Source organism: Sus scrofa, chromosome 10, assembly GCF_000003025.6.
Source record: "Sus scrofa isolate TJ Tabasco breed Duroc chromosome 10, Sscrofa11.1, whole genome shotgun sequence".
NCBI lineage: Eukaryota > Metazoa > Chordata > Mammalia > Artiodactyla > Suidae > Sus > Sus scrofa.
The window spans coordinates 32,383,728-32,405,168 of NC_010452.4; the positions used below are offsets into that span (position 1 = coordinate 32,383,728).

The window sequence follows — 21,441 nt, forward strand, 5'->3', positions numbered from 1 at the left end:
GATCCACTGACTGCTAAAAACTAGTAGACAAAACTTTAAGGAAAAACAGGATATTTGCATAGCCTATCAGAATCTCTCCCTATATATATATATATACATATATATATATGTTGTCTTTTTGCCATTTATTGGGCTGCTCCCATGGCGTATGGAGGTTCCCAAGCTAGGGGTTGAATCGGAGCTGTAGCTGTCAGCCTACGCCAGAGCCACTGCAATGCAGGATCCAAGCCACATCTGCAAACTACACCACAGCTCACGGCAATGCCAGATCCTTAACCTCCACTGAGCAAGGCCAGGGATCAAACCTGAAACCTTGTGGTTCCTAGGCAGATTCGCTAACCACTGAGCCACTACAGGAACTCCAGAATATGTATCATTTTTTAAAAAATTTTTATTATAGTTGATTCACAATGTTCTGTTATTTTCTGCTGCACAGCAAAGTGACCCAGCCATATATATATATATATACGCATTCTTCTTCTCACATTATCCTCCATCATGTTCTGTCACAAGTGATTAGATATAGTTCCCTGTGCTATACAGCAGGATCTCATTGCTTACCACTCCAAATGCAATGGTTTGTATCTACTAACCTCAAACTCCCAGTCCATCCCACTCCCTCCCTCCCCCTTGGCAACCACAAGTCTTTTCTCCATGTCCATGAGTTTGTTTCTTTTCTGTGTATAGGTTTACTTATGCCATATATTAGATTCCAGATATAAGTGATATCATATGGTATTTGTCTTTCTGACTTGTTTTGCTTAGTATGAGAGTCTCCAGTTCCATCCATCTTGCTGCAAATGGCATTTTTCTTTTTAATGGCTGAGTAGTATTCCATTGTGTATATGCACCCCGTCTTCTCAATCCATTCATCTGTCAATGGACATGTAGGTTATTTCCATGTCTTGGCTGTTGTGCGTAGTGCTATAGTGAACATTGGGGTGCATGTATCTTTTTGAATGAAAGTTTTATCTGGATATATGCTCAGGAGTGGGATTGCTGGATCATATGGTAGTTCTATATTTAGTTTTCTGAGGTACCTCCATACTGTTCTCCATGGTGGCTAAACCAGTTTACATTCCTACCAACAGTGCAAGAGGGTTCTCTTTTCTCCGCACCCTCTCCAGCATTTGTTCCAAAATATGTATTATTTACTGTGATAGTTTTAACATATGTCCACAAATTCTTTGATCCTCCTCCCTCTAGGAAGTGGAAATTAATTCCCCGCCTTTTGAGTGCGGCCTGGACTTAAGGACTTGCTTCCAACTAATAGAATAAGAGAAAAATAGTAACAATGTGGTGAAGAAGTTGGCAAATACTACCCTAAGTGATGAGTTAATAGCACCAGCAATAAGTCGTCTTCCACTTGATGTGCTGTGATGAGAAGGACGTATCACCTATGTGGTATTCTTTCTGGAAACCTCATAACTTTGGTCTAATCACGAAAAAACAGCAGACAAATTCAAATTGAGGGGACATTCTAGAAAATACCTGACCATTACTCCTCAAGAGTCGAGGTCCTAAGAGTCAAGAAACGACTGAGAAACTCAGGTGACCATGGAGATATGTTAATGATATGTAGTATGGTTCCTGGAAAAGAAAAAGGATATATATTGGAAAAATGGGAGAAATTTGCATAGAGTCTGTGGTTTAGTGAACAGTATGGATTTGATCAATGTACCTTGGCTCTGTAAGAGGCTGACATTAGGAAAATCTGGGCGAGGGGCATACAGGGACTCTGCACTGTCTCTGTAACTCTTCCGTAAACATAAATTTATTTCAAAATAAGTTTTTTAAATGACCCCTATTTTTTGAGTTTATTTAACTGGGAAAGTGGTGTCATTAACAAAATAAGAATAGTTAAAAGGAAGACTAAGCTGGGGGGAGGGGTACAACATCAGTGGAAGTAGTAAGCAGTTGGAAATATGGGTCTGGAGCTTAGGAGAGCAGTTAGAGACAGAGATATATATTTGGGAGTAAAACCCAGAGAGATATTACTTGAAACAATAAGTTTGTGTTACCATTGTTTTTCCACATCCCGGGAGAGACCGAGTGGAAAGAAGGGGCCTTACTGAGAACCTCTATGTCTGGAGCTTGAGAGAAGGAACGATAGGGTGATCAATCAAAACAGAAAGGGAGAGAATATTTCCATAAAAGCCAAGAGAGAAAGTAGACTTTCTAGAAAGATCTGGTCAGCACAGTCCAATGATACTGAAAGGTGATGGAAGATCACCTGAGAAGAGACTGTTGGATTTTAACTAGGAACCCACATTGGTGGAGCAGGTATGGAGGGGTGGGGGTGGTGGATAGAGGAAGCAAACAGCCAGGACTCAGACAGAGTGAGGGAGCAGGTGTGCCCAAGCCAGGCAGATAGACCTGCCTGGCTACCAGGAAGAAGGAGCCCCTGCAGGAGAGTGGGCTGCTCTAGGACAGAGAGGCAGAAAGTGCTGGTCAGAGCAAGTAGGCCAGAGGGCGGGGGCCCCAAACTCAAGAAGAGGAGAGGCCCTCGACCAAAAGGAAGCCCCTGCCATCTTCTGGCTGCAGAGCTCAGGCTGAAATCTAGTTCTGGATCTAGGACTGCTTTTTACCCTCCTGAGCTAGAGGGCCATTCTCTTTAACAGGTCACAGCTTATCCCCACAGGGGCCTAGAAAAAAAGAGGATCCTCTCTTCGGCTTTTGAGATGGGGAATAATCCATGTTTTGTTTTGTTGTATTGGCCACAACCATGGTGTGTGGAATTTCCCCTGGCCAGGGATCAAATCCACACCACAGCAGTGACACCACCAGATCCTTAACCCATTAGGCCACCAGGGAACTCCAGAATAATCCATGTTTTAAAATTAGGCGTCGGGGTTCCCGTCGTGGCGCAGTGGTTAACGAATCCGACTAGGAACCATGAGGTTGCGGGTTCGGTCCCTGCCCTTGCTCAGTGGGTTAAGGATCTGGCATTGCCGTGAGCTGTGGTGTAGGTTGCAGAGGTGGTTCGGATCCCGCGTTGCTGTGGCTCTGGCGTAGGCCAGTGGCTACAGCTCTGATTCGACCCCTAGCCTGGGAACCTCCATATGCCATGGGAGCGGCCCAAAGAAATAGCAAAAAGACAAAAAATAAAAAATAAATAAATAAATAAATAAAATTAGGCATTAAATAGTACCACAGAATGATTTCTATGAGGGTATGTATGTGCCACAATCGTTACCCTTTATTGACTATTTACCATGTGTCAGGGTCTGGGGTTAGCACTTTACGTACATTATCCCATTTGATCCTCCCAACAACCCGGTAAGATGGGTACTATTATTTTCCCCATGATAAAGACAAAAAACAGACCCCTGAGATGTTAGAACTTTGATCAAGACCACACAGATAAGTAAATGGCAGAGGTAGAACTTACTCTTTTTTTTTTTTTTAAAGGATGATGTATTTATTTATTTATTTATTTATTTATTTATTTTGTCTTTTTTAGGGGTGCACCATGGCAAATGGAGGTTCCCAGGCCAGGGGTCGAATTGGAGCTGTAGCCGCCACCCTACATCACAGCCACAGCAAGGCAGCATCTGAGCCGTGTCTGCGACCTACACCACAGGTCATGGCAACACTGGATCCTTAACCCACTGAGCAAAGCCAGGGATCGAACCGACATCCTCATGGACACTAGTCAGATTCATTTCCTCTGAGCCATGACAGAAACCCCTTTATTCATGTTTTTAACCCCTGTACTACACTGCCTCTTACCAATACTCACATGCATGTGCACATGTGCGCACACACACACACACACACACACACACACACACAGGTCCAGGCCATGTGCCAGGACGTTAACACAGCATGTAGCTCTGGATGGTAGGATTAAGGGTGATCATTTTTTTCTTCTTCATTTTGCTTATCTGAACTTTCTACAATGACCATGAGTTCCTCTTGTATTCAGAAAAAGAAATAAATACCATTTATTTATTTATTTAAGGGTTTTTTGTTTTGTTTTTTGGTTTGTTTTGTTTTTTTGTTTTTTTGTTTTTTTTTTTGTCTTTGCTATTTCTTGGGCTGCTCCCATGGCATATGGAGGTTCCCAGGCTAGGGGTCGAATCGGAGCTGTAGCCACTGGCCTATACCAGGGCCACAGCAACTCGGGATCCGAACCACCTCTGCAACCTACACCACAGCTCACGGCAACGCTGGATCCTTAACCCACTGAGCAAGGGCAGGGACTGAACCTGCAACCTCATGGTTCCTAGTCGGATTCGTTAACCACTGAGCCACGACGGGAGCTCCAAGTTTTGGTGCTCTTTGCCCAAATTCTGTAATATCCATGATGGGAACAAAGCAGGTATGTTCTGCTCAAGTACAGACAAAGAAGACTCTACCTTTCCTGCAGCATACAGGCTAACACGGAGAATCTGGTATTTGTGTATGTGTGTGTGTGTGTGAGCACGTGTGTGTGCAGTGGCGGCTGAGGTGAAGGGAGGAGTTGCTGAGCTGTCTGAGGATGTGTCACATGGCAAACTCTCTCACTTCCCTATGGCCACCTTGTCCCTGAGCCAGGCTGATTTAGTCCAGAGCTTCCACAGGGACTGGGAGATATTTTTTCACACACCAATATCCTCAAACTCGTCCCTTGTTGAAAAGCTGGCCAGGGAGTCAGGCTGCTGGCATGAAGCCCAGGCTGCGGCCATAGAGAGTGATCAGTCAGGCTGGAACTACTTCAGGTCATGTGGTCTCTGGGTCCAAGCAGGCAATTGGTATCAGCGATGAGGAGAGGGGAGCCAGCAGCATTTAAGGTCTGCATGAGCCGACAGGCAGGGCTGTTGTCCAAAGCCACAGGGTCTTCAGGTGGAGGCAGTTCAGAACCCTGGATAGCTCCCTGGGCAGGTCCGAACAGCCTGGGTGCCTGAGTCCACCAGGCCCTGGCTTATCTGATTTTGAATAGCCTTCCCACACACCTCCAGCTGTGAAGGGGGCATGGCTTCTTTCCAGGATTAACCCTATGGACCCAGGGACTCCTCCTTATCACCTCCAGCCCCTGCCCCACCCCACCCCCATACACCTCTAGCCTGACTGAGCTCTTGCTTGAGGTACCATCACTGTGAAGGTGAAATAAGCCCTCAAGACCACCATGTCTCCTCCTAAGCTGTCCCTGGTCAGAATCTGTCACCTTGTTATCTCAGGGCTGTAGGACTCCGGGTGAGGGAGGTAGGGGAGTGGTAAGAGTCTAGTGGGACCAGAAGTGTTAAAAGGGCCGTTGTCTCTAATAGCCCTGTGTTTTTTTCCTTTTCAATCCAGCAGTAGGGGATATGAGGCAGGGAAACCTGAGGGGAGCATGGAGCAGGTTTTAAGGCTGGAAACTTTCATGAGCTATTACTGCACCTTCAGCCTGGCAGTAGGTGTACACTTGATTTAAAAGACATCTTTTTTTAGGGGAAGGGCATTGACATAAGGTGGAGTGGGGAAGGTATATCAAGTAGAAGCAGAAATGAAACAGCCTGTCACCCCCACCCTAGACATGCACATGGCCTCTAGGCCGAGGGGAGTTAAATTTGCACTACAGGTGTTCCCGTCATGGCGCAGCAGAAAGGAATCTGACTAGGAACCATGAGGTTGCTGGTTTGATCCCCGGCCTCACTCAGTGTGTTAAGGATCCAGTGTTGCCGTAAGCTGTGGTGTAGGTCGCAGACACAGCTTGGATCTGGCATTGCTGTGGCCAGTAGCTGTAGCTTCAATTTGACCCCTAGCCTGGGAACCTCTGTATGCCACAGGTGTGGCCCTAAAAAGCAAAAAAAAAAAAAAAAAAAAAAAGAATAGCACTACAGAGGGATTTCCTTCCCTGTTCCCCAAATCCTCGAGAGGAGGGGTGAGGGGTGTGTAAGAGGAGTCTGGAAGGGCAGAGGAATCATAGACATCTATGGGGGCTGGCTTTTCTAGAGAAAGCTCCTCCTCTAACTCCAGGCCGCCTCCATGCCTACATGAATCCGAGCCGGCGAATGAAGCCACTGGACGCTTTGATTGCCTGCGCTGGTGAGTGAGGAGGGAAGGCCTGCCTTGAGCCCAAGTGCAAACTCTCAGGATCCAGCCCTGCACTGGGCCTTGTACAAGGCTCTCCTCCATTGCTTCCTTCACCTCTCATAGACTCTTGGGTCTTTTACAGAAGGTGACATCTGAGCCCAAAGGTTATTACATGCCTTATCCTCAGAGAACTTGCTGGTCAAAGAAGCAGGTGCTGTAGCAAGAGTGAAACCACCAGAGAACCACCGCAGGCTCCCTCTTTTAGCACTAGCCAGTCACAGTGGGACAGGGAAGGGCAGGGAGGAGAGAACAGGACATGTTCTCTGAGGCATGAGTAGACCTGATAGAGTTTGGGCTAGAGGGACTAGGGTTCCCTTCATCTGAAGAGGCGTCGCTGGCTGGCGCTCCTGGAGATGAGAGCTTTAAAGATGTAGTAACGCGCTTATGGATGAAAAGCTGCTCAGAGGATCTGGATCCAGACCGTCTCTCAGCCTGGCCCCTGAAAATAGTATAGTCCAGCTTCCAGGAGAGAAATTAAACACAGGATGTCAACACACCAGGAAGCCTGGAGAGGAAAGGAGAACAGATGAGGGCCGTGCCCCATCCCAAGGGAATTGTTTTTGTTGGTTTTTGTTCAAGAACAGGCCTAACCTCAACCAGAGCTTGCTTTTGGCTGTTCTCTCAGGGGCAAAGGTGCCCCCATGTTTGCCTTCCTCACAGCGGATGCTCTGTAGTCATTGTTTTACTTAGGAGCAGTGATTATGTGACCACAAACCTTACTAAATTGAATACAATCCTGAGTATTCAGAAGAAGAAACCATTCAGGACTCAGGGGAGGGAGCAGCTGGCTGGAAAGAAGGGCCCATGAATTCTGATCCCAGGACTGCCATCTGGCATTGACCTGGGACAACTCATTTACTCTCTGCCCTGGAGGCTCTTCCTAGAATCTCAAGGCCTGAATAAAAACAGACCTGGGAGCTCAGAGAGCAAAACAACCTGTCTAGACTCTCAAAATCAGTGCAATTCACAGGCAGAACTGGAATCCACAGGCACTGCTCTCCAGCCAGAGGTTGTGTTTACTGATCAGGGAGCTTTCTTGTGTTTTTCTTTGCCATGTCCTTGGCCTTATGTCTGGGACTCCCAAGAGCTCCCCTGCCTTGGGCAGTTCACTGCCTGGTAAATACAGCCGCAAGCCTCAGATTGTTAGAAAGAACTCTGAACTGACAGAGGATCAGAGCAGCCCCACCCCTACCTCCCTCCAAAGGTTTTCTGATGGTTTGGATTCCACACTGGCTGCATACTCCTCTGATACTTGACACTAAGAGTTGGGCCTTACCCATTGGGTGGTGGGAGTGTTATCTGCAGGCAAAATCTGAGTCTGACCCTTGAGTCACAAAGAAAGCTGTGTCTGGGAGTTCCCGTCGCGCAGTGGTTAACGAATCCGACTAGAAACCATGAGGTTGCGGGTTCGGTCCCTGCCCTTGCTCAGTGGGTTAACGATCCTGCGCTGCCGTGAGCTGTGGTGTAGGTTGCAGACGCTGCTCGGATCCCGAGTTGCTGTGGCTCTGGCGTAGGCCGGTGGCTACAGCTCCAATTCGACCCCTAGCCTGGGAACCTCCATATGCCGCAGGAGCGGCCCAAAGAAATAGCAAAGACAAAAAAAAAAAAGAAAAGAAAGCTGTGTCTGCTCAGCTAGCAGTGATTGGTCCCCAGGAGAAGGTAACTTGGAGTTGAGCCGCTGCTTGGGCTGTGGACCTTCAGTGGGTTTTTAACTAGGCCAGTCCTTCGGGTGAGCAAGCGAGTGAAGGTTTTGGGGATTCCTACTTTGGCTCTTCTCCAAAATGACTTCCTTGAGGGCAGTCTCTCACCCCCTGGTCAGACAGAGGCCTACCTAGATGAAGTGGCCCTACAGAGAGCTCACAGTGAGACATTTATCTGGGGCGCTCTTGGGCAAGGCCCTGGCACGGCCTGGCAGGCCACCAATCTTTTGCTACCTTTTTCTTATAGGTGGCTTCCAACTGTTTGTCTGTTGTCAGATTCTGGCTGTTCATTCTCTGTGCTTGGCACTGGGAGGACACAGCGGAGGCAGGCGAGGTCTCTGCTTTCATGAATATTTGTCAAACAAATAAATTATACAAATAATCATTAAAGTCAAATGTGATAAGTGTGTGAGAGAAATGTATGGGGAGGGACCATGGACTCTTCGAGTATGTTGTAGAGGGACCCGACCTCATCTGATATTCATGGGAAGCTGCTTTAAGGATGATGAGGAGTTCTTGTTGTGGCTCAGCAGAAATGAACCCAACTAGTATCCATGAGGATGCGGGTTCGATCCCTAGACCTGTTCAGTGGGTTAAGGATCTGGCATTGCCATGAGCTGTGGTGTAGGTCACAGATGCAGCTCGGATCCCCTGTTGCTGTTGCTGTGGTGTAGGCCAGTAGCTGAAACTTGGATCCAACCCCTAGCCTGGGAACTTCGTATGCTGCAGGTGCGGCCCTAAAAAGCAAAAAAAAGGCGGGGGGTAATGAGTCGGCTGGTCATGAAGGACAGGATCTAGCCAGGAGAGGAGCAGGAGGGGAAGAGGATCTTGGTGCTCCATCGGGAGCAAAGAAAACCAGTTTTGCACAGCATGGTAAACCAGAGGAAGAGCACATGAGATGAGGTTGGGGGAACAGGAGGGAAGGCGCTGCTTCTTTGCCACCATTGTCAGCCTGGTCTGAATAAGTCCTTCCCAAACTGCCATGGCAAGCCCCAGGGAGGGCTGGTGGCTGTTCCATCTTCCTAGCTCAGGAACTCTCACAGGAATGCTCAGGAGAGTGTCCTTGAGCCCCAGCCTAGGGTTCACAACTTAGAGGAGACAGCGGAGAGGAGTCCAGAAAGACTAGGCATTTATTTTCCCTTCAAATCCTCTCTGTATGTTTCTCCATTACTTTGAACTATGTATTAATACATGACAGAAGCCATTTCCCTGTTTAGATGGTTCCACTGGGAATTCCACACCATCACCCCCATCCTGAGGTAGATTTTTAAAAGTCAGCTTTCAAGATTTTATACTTGGATTTCAGAAACTAAATTACATTACTACGTCCGGTGAGACGGCGCCATTGCCTGTTCCTATCTATGTGCTCCAGGCTCTGTGAGGCCGATAACATCAGCATGTCGAGGCAGCTCGATCCAGACAATTTGCCGCTGGCTGGAGCTGGGCCAGAGGGGGTGGTGGTGGGGTGGCAAAATGCACTCAGAATCCAGAGCAGCTCAGGGTTGACTGTAGCCTGGGATCCAGGGTTTTTGGCTTCTTTCTGTAGATGGTGAGTTCTCCTACCTATAGAAAGAGAACCGGCCTTAGTCCCACCTAGACGTAACAGGGAGTTGAAAATGACTCTCTGAAGATCGCAATAGGTTAAAATCACCAAAGGTCCAACACTTACGTTTTCACTGGAGTGAAGGATAGAAAGGAGCAGGGAAAAGAGTGGAAGTCATAATAGGAACAAGGCCGATTCCTACGCCTGTGAAATTTGATGTCCATATAAGAGCCAAAATACAACTGGAAATGGTTATTCTGTGCTTCCGAGAAGCCCAGATGTGAGGCCTTGTAAATAATTTCTGACCACCACAAGGTTGTGGAATGAAGAAAAAGCATTACTCCCCTGCCAGGAGACGTAGGAATTATGGAGTTTCCCTTCTAATTTTAACCAAGATTTAACTCTGCAGAACAAGCAGCCCTTTCACAGGAAAAAAAAAAAAAAAAAAATCAGCTGATTGGGTTGTTTCTATTGCATCAAATACATTCATTCAATTCTGGCAGCATTCATAGACCTATATTTGTAAATAGCCAAACACAGCCTCTTCATCTTCCAAACATAATTTTCTTTTTTTTCAAAATACAGTAGGGCCCCAAGGTCACGTTTTAGGGAGAAGTCAGTCCAGCCTCATTGAATTTGCCAGTTCCGACCTGGCACAAGCCTGGTTCCCTGTACCTCAGTGCCCTGCCCACTCGCCCACAGTTTCAGGTGTTGGGATGCAGGAGATGGAAGAGCAAGGATCCACACCAACTCTAACTTCACATTTCTTAACTCTTCTCCCAATAGAGACATGCAGTTTACTGATGCCATTGCTATATCTGAGGGATGAATTAATAATTAAGTCAAATGATTCTTTAGTTTTACTTTGTTTTTGCAGAAAAGTATTATTAAAGGTTTTTAAAGTAAGAAATCATGATCAGGGGAATTCCCATTATGGCTCAGTGGCAACGAACCCAGCTAGTATCCATGAGGATGCAGGTTTGATCCCTGGCCTCACACAGTGAGTTAAGGATCCGTCATTGCTGTGAGTTGTGGTGCAGGTTGCAGATGCCGCTTGGATCCCACATGGCTGTGGCTGTGACTGCGGCTGTTAGCTGCAGCTCTGATTCGACCCCTAGCCCAGCTGCAGGTGTGGCCCTAAAAAGAAAAGAAAAAAAAATAAATCATGATCAGCACATAATCATGGTCACTCAGAATATAGGTTCTGAGATTGAACCTCTGCTAGTTATTCATGGTTAGTGGAGCAGGTGTTCCAGGTTCTAGAAAAATCTCAATTCAAGCCATTCCCCACTGTCCTGTTAAGTCTGTGCAGGCCCCCTGCCCAAGGACTAGAAATGTGGGGACTTTGCTGCTTTTTGCCATCTCCTGGGAGGCTGCCTCAAGGCAATCAGGACTTCGGCACTCTTCTTGCTGTCATTTTGAGGTTGGCCAGACCCTGCTCAGAATCTCTTGCCTTCAGCCCACTCTTGCCCACACTTCCTAAGAAATAACAGACCTGCCTGGATCTCTGGACCATGGCTGGACTTCTCTATTGAAAGACTTTTCTCTGTGGGGAGTCTTAGGCTTCCTAAAGATCAGACCCAATTGTTGAAAACAAAATTGAGGGGGTTTTGGCTGAAATGTCAGCAAACCACAGCACACCTTGAGTTCTCTCCTCAGTGTCTTCAAACAGCTGGCCCTTCTCTGCTGGCTCTTTCCCCCCAACCTCAACCATCCTCCAGCCTCACATTATCCTTCTCAAAACGTTCGCCTTCCCTGATGTCATGACATCAGCTTCTTCTTTTTCCCCTGCCTCTCTGACCATGGCTCTTAGTCTTCTGCGCCACCCACCCTCATCTTCAGTTTTGGTATTCGCCAAGTTCTTTCCTCCAACTTTTCATGTTTATGGACATACACACACACATTACACACATCCCTGCATAAAACAAAAGCATTAGAACTTACCCTTCTTTTTGTTTCTCTGTCATTTGGTGGTATCACAATTGACCTGAGTCAGGAAGAAACCTGGGTCTTGCCTAAGTCTTGTCTTCAAACTCAGATCCAGTCAGCCACTGAGCCCTGGCAGTTTAACCTTGATGTGTTTTTTCTCTCTATCCCCTTTTCTCCAACCCCAGTGGCTCTACCTTTTTCCAGCTTTTATCACCTCTTGCAATGCCTTTTTTCTGGTGCCCTGACTCCAGTCTAATCATCCCTTCCCATTCTCTCCACACTGCTCCAGAGTGATCTGTCTGTCTAAATCCGACAATGGGCTTAAAGTCCTTCAATGGCTCCCCTTATTTCCAGTTAAAGTCCAATGCCCTAAACATGACTCACAAAGACTTTCGTGGTCTTAAGCCTTCCTCCCATTCTAGTCTCATCACCTGCCACTCCACCCCCTGTCATTTAAGAGCCCAGCAAAATTGAGCTATTCCACACTCCTGCCATGTAGCATGTATGTCTTCCTCCCATCTCCTTTCTCCTTTTTTTTTTTTTTTTTTTTTTTTTTTTTGGCTTCCCTATTCTTTTCTTTATCTGGTTCATTTCTACCTCCTACTCATCCTTCATGCCCCAGCTTTCTTTGAAGAAGTCTCCCTTAATTCCCAAGGGTGGGGTAGATGCTTCTGTTGTGTGTACCGAAAAAACACTCTGTGCAAACCTCTATTCTAGCCCTTGGCATAGTATTAAAATTAGCTGCTTATTCATTTGCCTTACTTACTGGCCTATGAGCTCTTCATGGGCAAAGACCATATTAGTTTTGTATCTGCAGCACCCAGCACCCCTAAAATGTGGGACCAGAACTGAATTAGTGGTTGAGACCTTTTAATCTCCTTTTCTTGTACTGCCCTCTGCCTTTCTCTCATGGGCTCAGCATTCTCAGTTGCCAGGGCTTTTTCTTGCTTGATACTTCCTGCCAATCTCTCTCTCTCTCTCTCCATCTTGAATTATTGACTGCTTCAGTAGCTCTAATATTTTCTTCCTATGGAGAATTCATTGAGCAGGAGGCTGGTGATCAGAAAGCTTCCATGCCAGTTTCTAAAGAGGGACTCCAAGTGTGTGCTGAGCCCTGGAGACATGATTGGACCAGTACCAGCCTTCCAAGCGCCTGTTTTGCAAGACAGCAGTCCCATGGCTGTGTAAGTTCTAATGTGTTGTTAATCTCATGACTTTGTCTGAGGAGAGGCTGAGATATTTTTAAATGAGCAAATTAGATTCAAATCCTAATGCTACCACCTTCAAAGTGTGACTTTGAACATATTGCTCTATACAACCTGGTTCTTTTTCTTCTTTTTCTTTTCTTTTCTTTCTTTCTTTCTTTTTTTTTTTTTGTCTATTTAGGGCCACATCCATGGCATATGGAGGTTCCTAGGCTGGGGGCTGAATCGGAGTTATAGCTGCCAGCCTATGCCACAGCACAGCAATGCCAGATCCAAGCCTCGTCCTCAACCTGTACCACAGCTCACGGCAATGCCAGATCCTTAACCCACTGAGCAAAGCCAGGGATCAAACCCAAATCCTCATGGATGCTAGCAGGGTTCTTAATCTGTTGCCACAACAGGAACTCCTCATTCTTCGTTTTGTAAATGAGAATAATATTTACCTTCCTTGATCTTTTAGGAGGATTAAATGAGATAATAGATATAAAGCACCCAGTACCGTAGCTATATATATAGCAGGTGTTCAAGCTATATTAACTAAACAATTAGATAAATTCCAGAAGAACCACATCTGGGCTAAGTTGTTCTGAACAGCTCCCTGCCTGGCCCCAGCCAGAGCTCTTAGCAGGGCTGCCTCCGCAGCATGAGCTTTGGGTAGTGCCCCTAATCTCCTCCCCCAGCAAACCATCCTTCCTTCTTCACACTAAGGATGGGACCTGATTATGGCTGGGACAGAGAGCTCTTGGAAGGGCTACCTGGGCATGGTGTAGGTGCAGAGGGGCTAACCTGGAGCCTTGCTATTCCATGTGGCCTCTGTACTAAGCACACTGATATCAATTGGGAGCTTCTATGAAATGTGCATACTCAGGCTACACTCCAAACCTACTAAATCAGAATCTGCATTTAAACAATATCCTCTGCGCTCCTGCCATGGTGTTGGTTATTTGTTATTTAAAGGTCCCCTCCTATGGATGCCTCAGGAATGAGGTTGTACCCTTGAGTTAGCCATTCAGTGTCATTGCACCAGGCAAGGAGTGACAGGTGGGCAGGGAAAGGCTCTCTACCACCCTGAGCCCTTGGAGACCCTCCAGCAGGGACACCAAGACCATCTAGCTTTGCAGATGAGCATGGTTTCCCTGGAGAGATACATAACCAGCAACCAGCTGGCTTCACAGCTGAAAACTTGCCTTGAGCTTATGCTAGTCTGGCATCTCCCCTCCCCCTACTCTTCCACCACCAGCTGTCCAAACAAAGAATTGACTTCTCTTGGAACACTCAGGGTTCACGAGCCTTCATGGGGTTAGTCCTTTTCTGACTGCCACTCCTAGGCTTGGCCCTGAGCCAAGTACCCATTGGCTCTTAGCATTGATCTCCTTGCTACACAAAACAGGCCTGGTGCAGTGACTGCTGGCCCTAGGCTTGATTGGAGGCAGTGAGGGTTTGTTTCACCAGAGCTACCTTATCTCTCTCATAGGACTCTGAATCCCCATTCACCTTCCCAATAAGAACACTTCCGCCCACCCAGAGCCTCTTGACCATTCTCTGTGGGATAATTGTGCATCTCAGTGGTCAAAGAAAAGCCTCTGACGTACTCAACTCAATGCATATATGGACTTGACCCAGAGAAATGGGGTGGGCTGAGTGCCCTGTGGCAGGGTAGGGGCTGTACCAGCAGCAGCATTTAAACAAGTAATGGTAATAGAGTCCTGGCCCCCAGGCTAAGGCTCTCTAGTCATTGCTCTAACCCTTCTCGCCAAAGTACCCATTGGCCTTTGCCTTGATCCAGTTCCTGCCAGGCCTGAGCCTCTCTGTCAGGGAGGATAACAAAGCTCCACTGCCATCACTCTCTCCTCCGTGCTCCCATCATACTTTATGCATTCCTGCCTTTCTGGCTCCTCTTTCTGCCTTAAATAGGCCAATTTATGTGCCTGTCAACTCCCCACCTCTAGACCAACATCTTCCTGACAAGAACCAGGTCTTGGTGTTTTTCCTCCCCAAAATACATTGTGCCCTGTCTGCCCCTTGTTGGTCTTCAGTGAACAGAATTTTTTTTTTTTTTTACCAAGTTGCAGGTTCATCAATGTTTAATTATTGGGATAACGAAAAGGAAAGAATAGGATACTGCTCTGGCAAGAGAGCTGAGTATTAGAACTGCAAGTTGTCTTTGTAAGCAAAAAGTGGTGCTTGTCAGGTGCAGTGGAGGTTAGAGAGTTAGAACAGGTTAAAAAGGAGAGGAAGCGCAGGGGCAGGAAATGCCACAGAGGGAGAAGCTATTTGATAGCAGCCCTCCAAGTCCATTGTCCTGTACAGACCAGTAGCTCTTTATTCTTCCAAGGCCACAGGAAAGGGATCAGAGGTGGCAGCTCTGGGAAGGCATCCCATAGACTCCCAGACTATTACTTCGCTTTCTTGGGGAATTAAGGAGTCCAAAAGTTGGTCTGGTCCATAAACCAGTACATGCTTGCCTTGGTCTCCCAAGTAATTGAGGCTTATCAGAAATCCTCAGAGTTCCTGTGGTGGTGCAGTGGTTAACGAATCTGACTAGGAACCATGAGGTTGCAGGTTGGATCCCTGCCTTGCTCAGTGGGTTAACGATCCAGCGTTGCCATGAACTGTGGTGTAGGTTGCAGATGCGGCTCAGATCTCGCGTTGCTATGGCTCTGGCCTAGGCCAGCGGCTACAGCTGCGATTAGACCCCTAGCCTGGGAACCTCCGTATGCTGCAGGAGCGGCCCAAGAAATGGCAAAAAGACAAAAATGACCAAAAAAAAAAAAATCCTCATTCCTTAAAATTCTATAGCCCTGGACATCTGGTCCCCTTCTTTCCTGCCTTTGGGTCCTGCCTAAGGAGAAGGCTCCAGAACCCCAGATTCCCTTGGCTCCTCCAGCGCCTTGCTTTGAGAATCATTTCCCCTTTCCTATAAAAGGTTTTGTCTCCAAAGTCTGTGTTGGCTGGAACTGAATTAGAAAAGAGAAGGCACTGCCTCCTCTCTACTGCCCACCTTCATACCATCTTCTTCTGCCTCGGGCCCTGCCAGTCAATCCTTTTTTCCCCATTTTTTTCATTGTGGTAAAATATACATAACATAAAATTTGCCATTTTAACCATTCTTGATCTACTTTTAAAAGAACTTCACACCTTCATCCCTTTCTCCATTAAGTGAGAAGGTCTTTCCCTAAAGAGGTTGAAATTGGAGCAGGGCCGGGGGTGGTATGGCAGGATGTGGAGCTCAAAAACCTTTCAGGAGTTCCCGTCGTGACTCAGTGGTTAACAAACCCGACTAGCATCCATGAGGACACAGGTTCGATCCCTGGCCTTGCTCACTGGGTTAAGGATCTGGCGTTGCCATGAGCTGTGGTGTAGGTTGCAGGCGCAGCTCGGATCCCGAGTGTCTGTGGCGTAGGCCGGCGGCTACAGCTCAGATTCAACCCCTAACCTGGGAACCTCCATATGCCACAGGTGCGGCCCTAAAAAGATAAATAAGTAAATATTTAAAAATTAAAATAAAAAACCTTTCAGGTCACAAGACTGTACAGACCAAGACCTGTCTTTCTAATGAGTTCAAGGTAAGACAGGAACTTCCTCAACATCTGGCTCAGAGGATGAACTTGAGGATAGGGATGAAGGTCAGGGGCTAGGCCAAGTCAGGCTTCCCAGAGGCACCACAGTTTCTTAATGTCTAACTCTAGCTCCAACCTCCCGGCTCATGAGGCTTATCCCCTAGGCCTTTATGCCAAGGCTCCCAACCACAGCTCTTGCAGGGGAGGTGTCCCTGAGTTGAGATATTTGCCCTCTCTCCCAGAGGAGGGCTTTTTGGTCATAGGGTTTCCATGTGGGAAGGAATGGGAATGAGCAGCAGAACATCAACCTTGGATAAGCAGTCCTACCCATGAAGAAGGTGAAGCAGGGTTCTAAATCTTTTTTAAAAATCACTGGTCTCTTGTCACCCCCCCCCTTTATTTTTTTTGTCTTTTGAGGTCCATACCCATGGCATTTGGAGGTTCCCAGGCTAGGGGTTGAATTGGATCTACGGTGGCCGGCCACAGCTCACGGCAATGCCGGATCCTTAACCCACTGAGTGAGGCCAGGAATCGAACCTGCAACCTCATGGTTACTAGTCAGGCTCGTTAACCACTGAGCCATGATGGGAACTCCTGTTGTCACCCCATTTTAAAAATAATCCAGGAGTTCCCGTCGTGGCGCAGCAGAAATAAATCCGACTAGGAACCATGAGGTTGCGGGTTCAATCCCTGGCCTCGATCAGTGGTTTAAGGACCTGGTGTTGCCATGAGCTGTGGTGTAGGTCGCAGATGTGGCTCAGATCTGGAGTTGCTGTTGCTGTTGCTGTGGCTATGGTGTAGGCCGGCAGCTGTAGCTCCAATGAGACCCTTAGCCTGGGAACCTCCATATGCTGCGCGTGCAGCCCTAAAGAGACAAAATAAGTAAATAGATAAATTTTAAAAAAATAAAAAATGAATCCACTTCTTTGCCATCCCAATACTAGCTATGTGTCTTTCACCATCCTTTTCTCTCCCTGTTTCTATTGAGTAGCTATTTTGAAAACTAAGTAATAGGTAAGGGAGTAGGAGCTACCACTCTCTCTGGAATAACTCTGGAGCCATTTCAGCAGTGTCACCCCTAGTCTGAAAGCAAAGGAGGCTTACTCTGTGAGGTTTGTCTCCTGACTCTGCACTTTCAGTCACAGTTCCTACAGCTGATGAACTGGCACAGGCCAAGGACCAGCTGAGGCATGGCGGCCAGCCACCAGGAGGTACCGGTGCTCCTCTTAGAGCCTTTCCTGAGCTTCAGTGTAACAGTCTTCTCTCCTTTTGTTCTTTTCTTTCTTTCTTTTTTTTTTTTGTCTTTCCTAGGGCCACACCTGCAGCATATGGAATTTCCCAGGCTAGGGGTCTGACTGGAGCTGTAGCTGCAGGCCCATGCCACAGCCACAGCAATGCCAGAACCGAGCCATGTCTATGACCTACAGCACAGTTCATGGCAATGCCGGATCCTTAACCCACTGAGCAAGGCCATGGATCGAACCCACAACCTCATGGTTCCTAGATGGATTCATTAACTACTGAGCCATGACGGGAACTCCATCTCCTTTTGTTCGTAATTGGTGGCCTCTTCGGGAGTATTTTGTCTGGCAGGTGATGCCCAGAGGAAATTGTGTTCTTTAAAAGAAGATTCCCGGAGATCCCGTCGTGGCCCAGTGGTTAACAAATTCAACTAGGAACATGAGGTTGTGGGTTTGATCCCTGGCCTTGCTCAGGGGGTTAACGATCCGGCATTGCCATGACCTGTGGTGTAGGTTGTAGACGCGGTTCAGATCTCACGTTACTGTGGCTCTGGCGTAGGCCAGTGGCTACATCTCCGATTGGACCCCTAGCCTGGGAACCTCCATATGCTGCAGGAGTGGCCCTAGAAAAGGCAAAAAGACCAAAAAAAAAAAAAAAAGAAGATTCCCTAGGGAGAACCAGGTAAATAAGGACTAGAGCAGAGCTTTCTTGAAAGACATAGATAGAAGTGTTGACCTGAAATGTTCTGGCACACAGTGAAAAATAAAATGCTAAAACAAAAACAAAAACAGCTATAGCTCTTGGTTGTGACTGGAGGCATTGTAATCCTTTGGGAAAGCAGTTTGGCAATATGTATCAAGAATTTTAGGAGTTCCCTGGTGGCTTAGTGGGTTAAGGATCTGGTGCTATCACTGCTGTGGCTTGGGTCGCTACTGTGGCATGGGTTTGATTCCCTGGCCCAGATGGGCATGGCCAAAAACAAGTACAGAACAATAGAACATTAGCTCTAAACTTTGTTGGACATGAATTTATCACTAATCAAAAAAGAATTTTGGAAGTTCCCTGTGTTTCAGTGGGTTAAGGATCTGGTGTTGCCACAGCTGTGGCATCAGTCACAGCTGCAGCTCAGATTCAGTCCCTGCAACTAAAAAAAAAATTTTAAGTGCTCATGCTTTTTGGCCTAGTAATTCTACTTTATTTAGGAAATCATCATAAATACAAATATATATGAATTTTGGTATAGGGTTATTTATAATAGTGAAAAATTGCAAACCACCTGAATGTCCAAAATAAATGAATGGTTAAAAAGTTATTGTATATCCCCTCTATGGATATTATGCAGCTATTAAGCTGATGGTTATAAAAACTATAAAAATATGAAGGGTTTATTATGTCCCAATACTAATTTTTAAAAATATAAAATATAAGATATAGTATGTTTTTTTTCAAATGTTGTTCTGTGCATATTTATTAGTTAGTACTCTCAGGTTACAGTAACAAAATCCAACTCAAGCTAGTTTATGCTAATAAGGACACTAGAGTTTCTCCTAGTATCTAAGGACAGGCATTTAGTCAAATCTTCAAAGGGCAGGGCAAGTTCTAGAACCAGAACCTGAAACCTAGGGAAGACTTTATCTCTTGGGTTTCCTTCTTTTTGAACGTCAGCTTTATTCTTGTCTCCCTGCCCAGTGACCTTCTCTGCTACCTGATCTACGGTCCTGAGCTTTACATCTCCTCTCAGTCCCAATTCCAGTTCTATAGGAGACTCTCCATTAGCTCCTCCTGGTCTAAGCAAGGGCAGGACCACATAGAACCCACATAGTACCTGAGATCCACCCCTGTGACTATGAGGATAAGAGAAACACCAGCTCCCAGAGGGGAAACCCCCCAGGATTGCTACTGTAGTATACACAAAAGACTCAACTAGAACATTAGCAAAGATTGCCCCCATGGAGTTCTTGCTGTGGCGCAGCGGGTTAAGAATCTGGCATTGTCTCTGTGGCAGTGTGGGTTTGATCCCTGGCCCAGTGCAGTGGGTTAAGGATCCAGTATTGCTACAGCTGTAGCATAGTTTGCAGCTGCAGCTTGGATTTGATCCCTGACCCTGGAATGTCCATATGCTATGGATGTGGCCATTAAAAAAAAAAAAAAAAAAAAAAAAAAAAACACAAACAAAGATTGCCCAAAGTGGTAAAACTAGAGGTGGTTAAAAAAAAAAAAAAAGTAGCGTGTATGGAGTTCCCATCATGGTGCAGTGCTTAACGAATCTGACTAGGAACCATGAGGTCGCAGGTTCAATCCCTGACCTTGCTCAGTGGGTTAAGGATCTGGCGTTGCCGTGAGCTGTGGTGTAGGTGGTTGCAGACACAACTCGGATCCCACATTGCTGTGGCTCTGACCTAGGCCAGTGGCTACAGCTCTGATTCGATCCCTAGCCTGGGAATCTCCACATGCCACAGGAGCAGCCATAGAAAAGGCAAAAAGGCCAAAAGCAAAAAAAAAAAAAAAAAAAAGTAGCATGTATTACTTTATAATAGATCTGTTTAACTCACCATGGCTACATGGAGCTCTGCATTTTGGTTCTCCCAATGAAAGCCACCATAAAGATTCTAAAGCTTGGAAATACTTGTTTTTGGCAATGAATTCCATTCTAGGAGCTCTTTAAGGAGACGGAAAATCTTCAGCTATGCACAGCACCAACTTAAGTTCTTGAACTCTAGCCCAAGCATGAGCATCCTTTCCATTTGTGTCTGGGAAACTTTGCTTTATCCCAAATGCTCTGCAGAAATATGGTGCGTGTGTGAAGAAAGTGTGCTTTCCTTCTCTACTCAGCACCCAATACAGAGCTGGAAAAGAGTGGATACACAGCGTGTTGACTTTGTTTGAATTGACTCTTAGAGAAAAACCATAAAGATTGAGGAAATTTAGACAGATAAGAGCGGCCTCCCTGGAATTCCTGTCATGGCTCAGTGGTTAACAAATCCAGCTAGCATCCATGAGGACACAGTTTCCATTCCTGACCTTGCTCAGTGGGTTAAGGATCTGGCATTGCCATGGCTGTGGCATAGGCTAGCCACTGCAGCTCCTATTCGATCCCTAGCTTGGGAACCTCCATATGCTGTGGGTGCAGCCCTAAAAAAGAGAGAGTGAGAGACCTCCCTGAGCTAGGCAGAATCCTCTGTCCCTCTCGAAAATATAGACTTCACAGACTTCCTCAGTTTTTCTGTCCTTCCACCTCTCTTTGTATGAGCCATGAATAATATTTGGAGAGACTATTTCCCTTGTGTTTCCTTGATTCTCCCCAGATCTCCCTCAAAAGATCTTTCCCTTGAGAGAGATCTTTGTCCTTCCCTATAAGTGGGGCCCTTAGGAGTCCTAATATGTCCCAAAAGGATAGAAGTCCTAGCCAATTGCCAGGCAATTTAGGCAGCTCCCAGAGAAATCCTGGAGAAGAGAAGATGGAGAATAAAAGTGAGGGATGCCCAGCAATTGGGCTCAGGAAATGTGACTTGGGACTTTAGGTCATATGACAGAGTAGGAACTGTCATTGACCAAATGATTCTCATGCAGGTGTGGAGTCAGAGAGAGAGTGGGAATGCCTTAGAGGCTGAATGAACAGCCATCTGCCAGGAAGTAGAGAGGTCTAACCAATACCTAGACTGCTACTGAATATTCTTGGACTGGAGGTTAGGTTTCTGCCAACATGGACATTAGACATAAAGGCATAGAGTTGCATTTTTTTGGATCTTCCTCTAATATTTTGATGTCTAAACATCCTTATTACCACCCACTGCCAAGAGGTGATTTGGGGAAGTGGCATAACCCTATGGAGACCACAGTCTCACGTAGTTTCTGAGCTGAACAAACTGTGACAGAAACAGAGTTGGCCTCTGATACCTTATCTTGCTGTATCTTTCAGAGAGTGGCCTGCACTCTGGATCTTCCCCTGTCTTCCTGTTTCCTTATCAGTACTATCTTTCTTCCTGTCCCTGTTCCTGCTCTAAGTCTGTCCTTCCTGCTTTCACCCAGGGGAACTGAACAAGGTACAGACAGGACTCTTCCAGAGGCAGCACTTTAGCATTTCACTACCCAGAACTACCTCCACCCACTTCCCCCTAAAACTAGAGGAAAATTCGTGTGTGTTAGATAGGTTAGGAAAAACGTTAAATAATGTTGGTACAAGCACTTTGCCTCTTCATACCTCA

At 46.5% G+C, this 21,441-nt stretch overlaps 1 protein-coding gene across 6 annotated transcripts in view; it reads left to right on the plus strand.

The window, feature by feature from the left end:
- FAM219A (family with sequence similarity 219 member A) overlaps positions 1–21,441 on the plus strand; it is a 66,785-nt gene that overhangs the window by 28,100 nt on the left and 17,244 nt on the right. For 2 of the 6 annotated variants that reach the window (XM_021064679.1, XM_021064681.1), the window contains exon 1: positions 10,339–12,413. The exons of the other annotated variants lie outside the window; for them this stretch is intronic. In XM_021064679.1, the coding sequence (XP_020920338.1) occupies positions 12,303–12,413 (111 nt within the window). In that variant the 5' untranslated portion in view covers positions 10,339–12,302. Of the gene's footprint in view, positions 1–10,338; positions 12,414–21,441 lie in introns of those variants that run through there. 6 annotated transcript variants of the gene reach the window in all.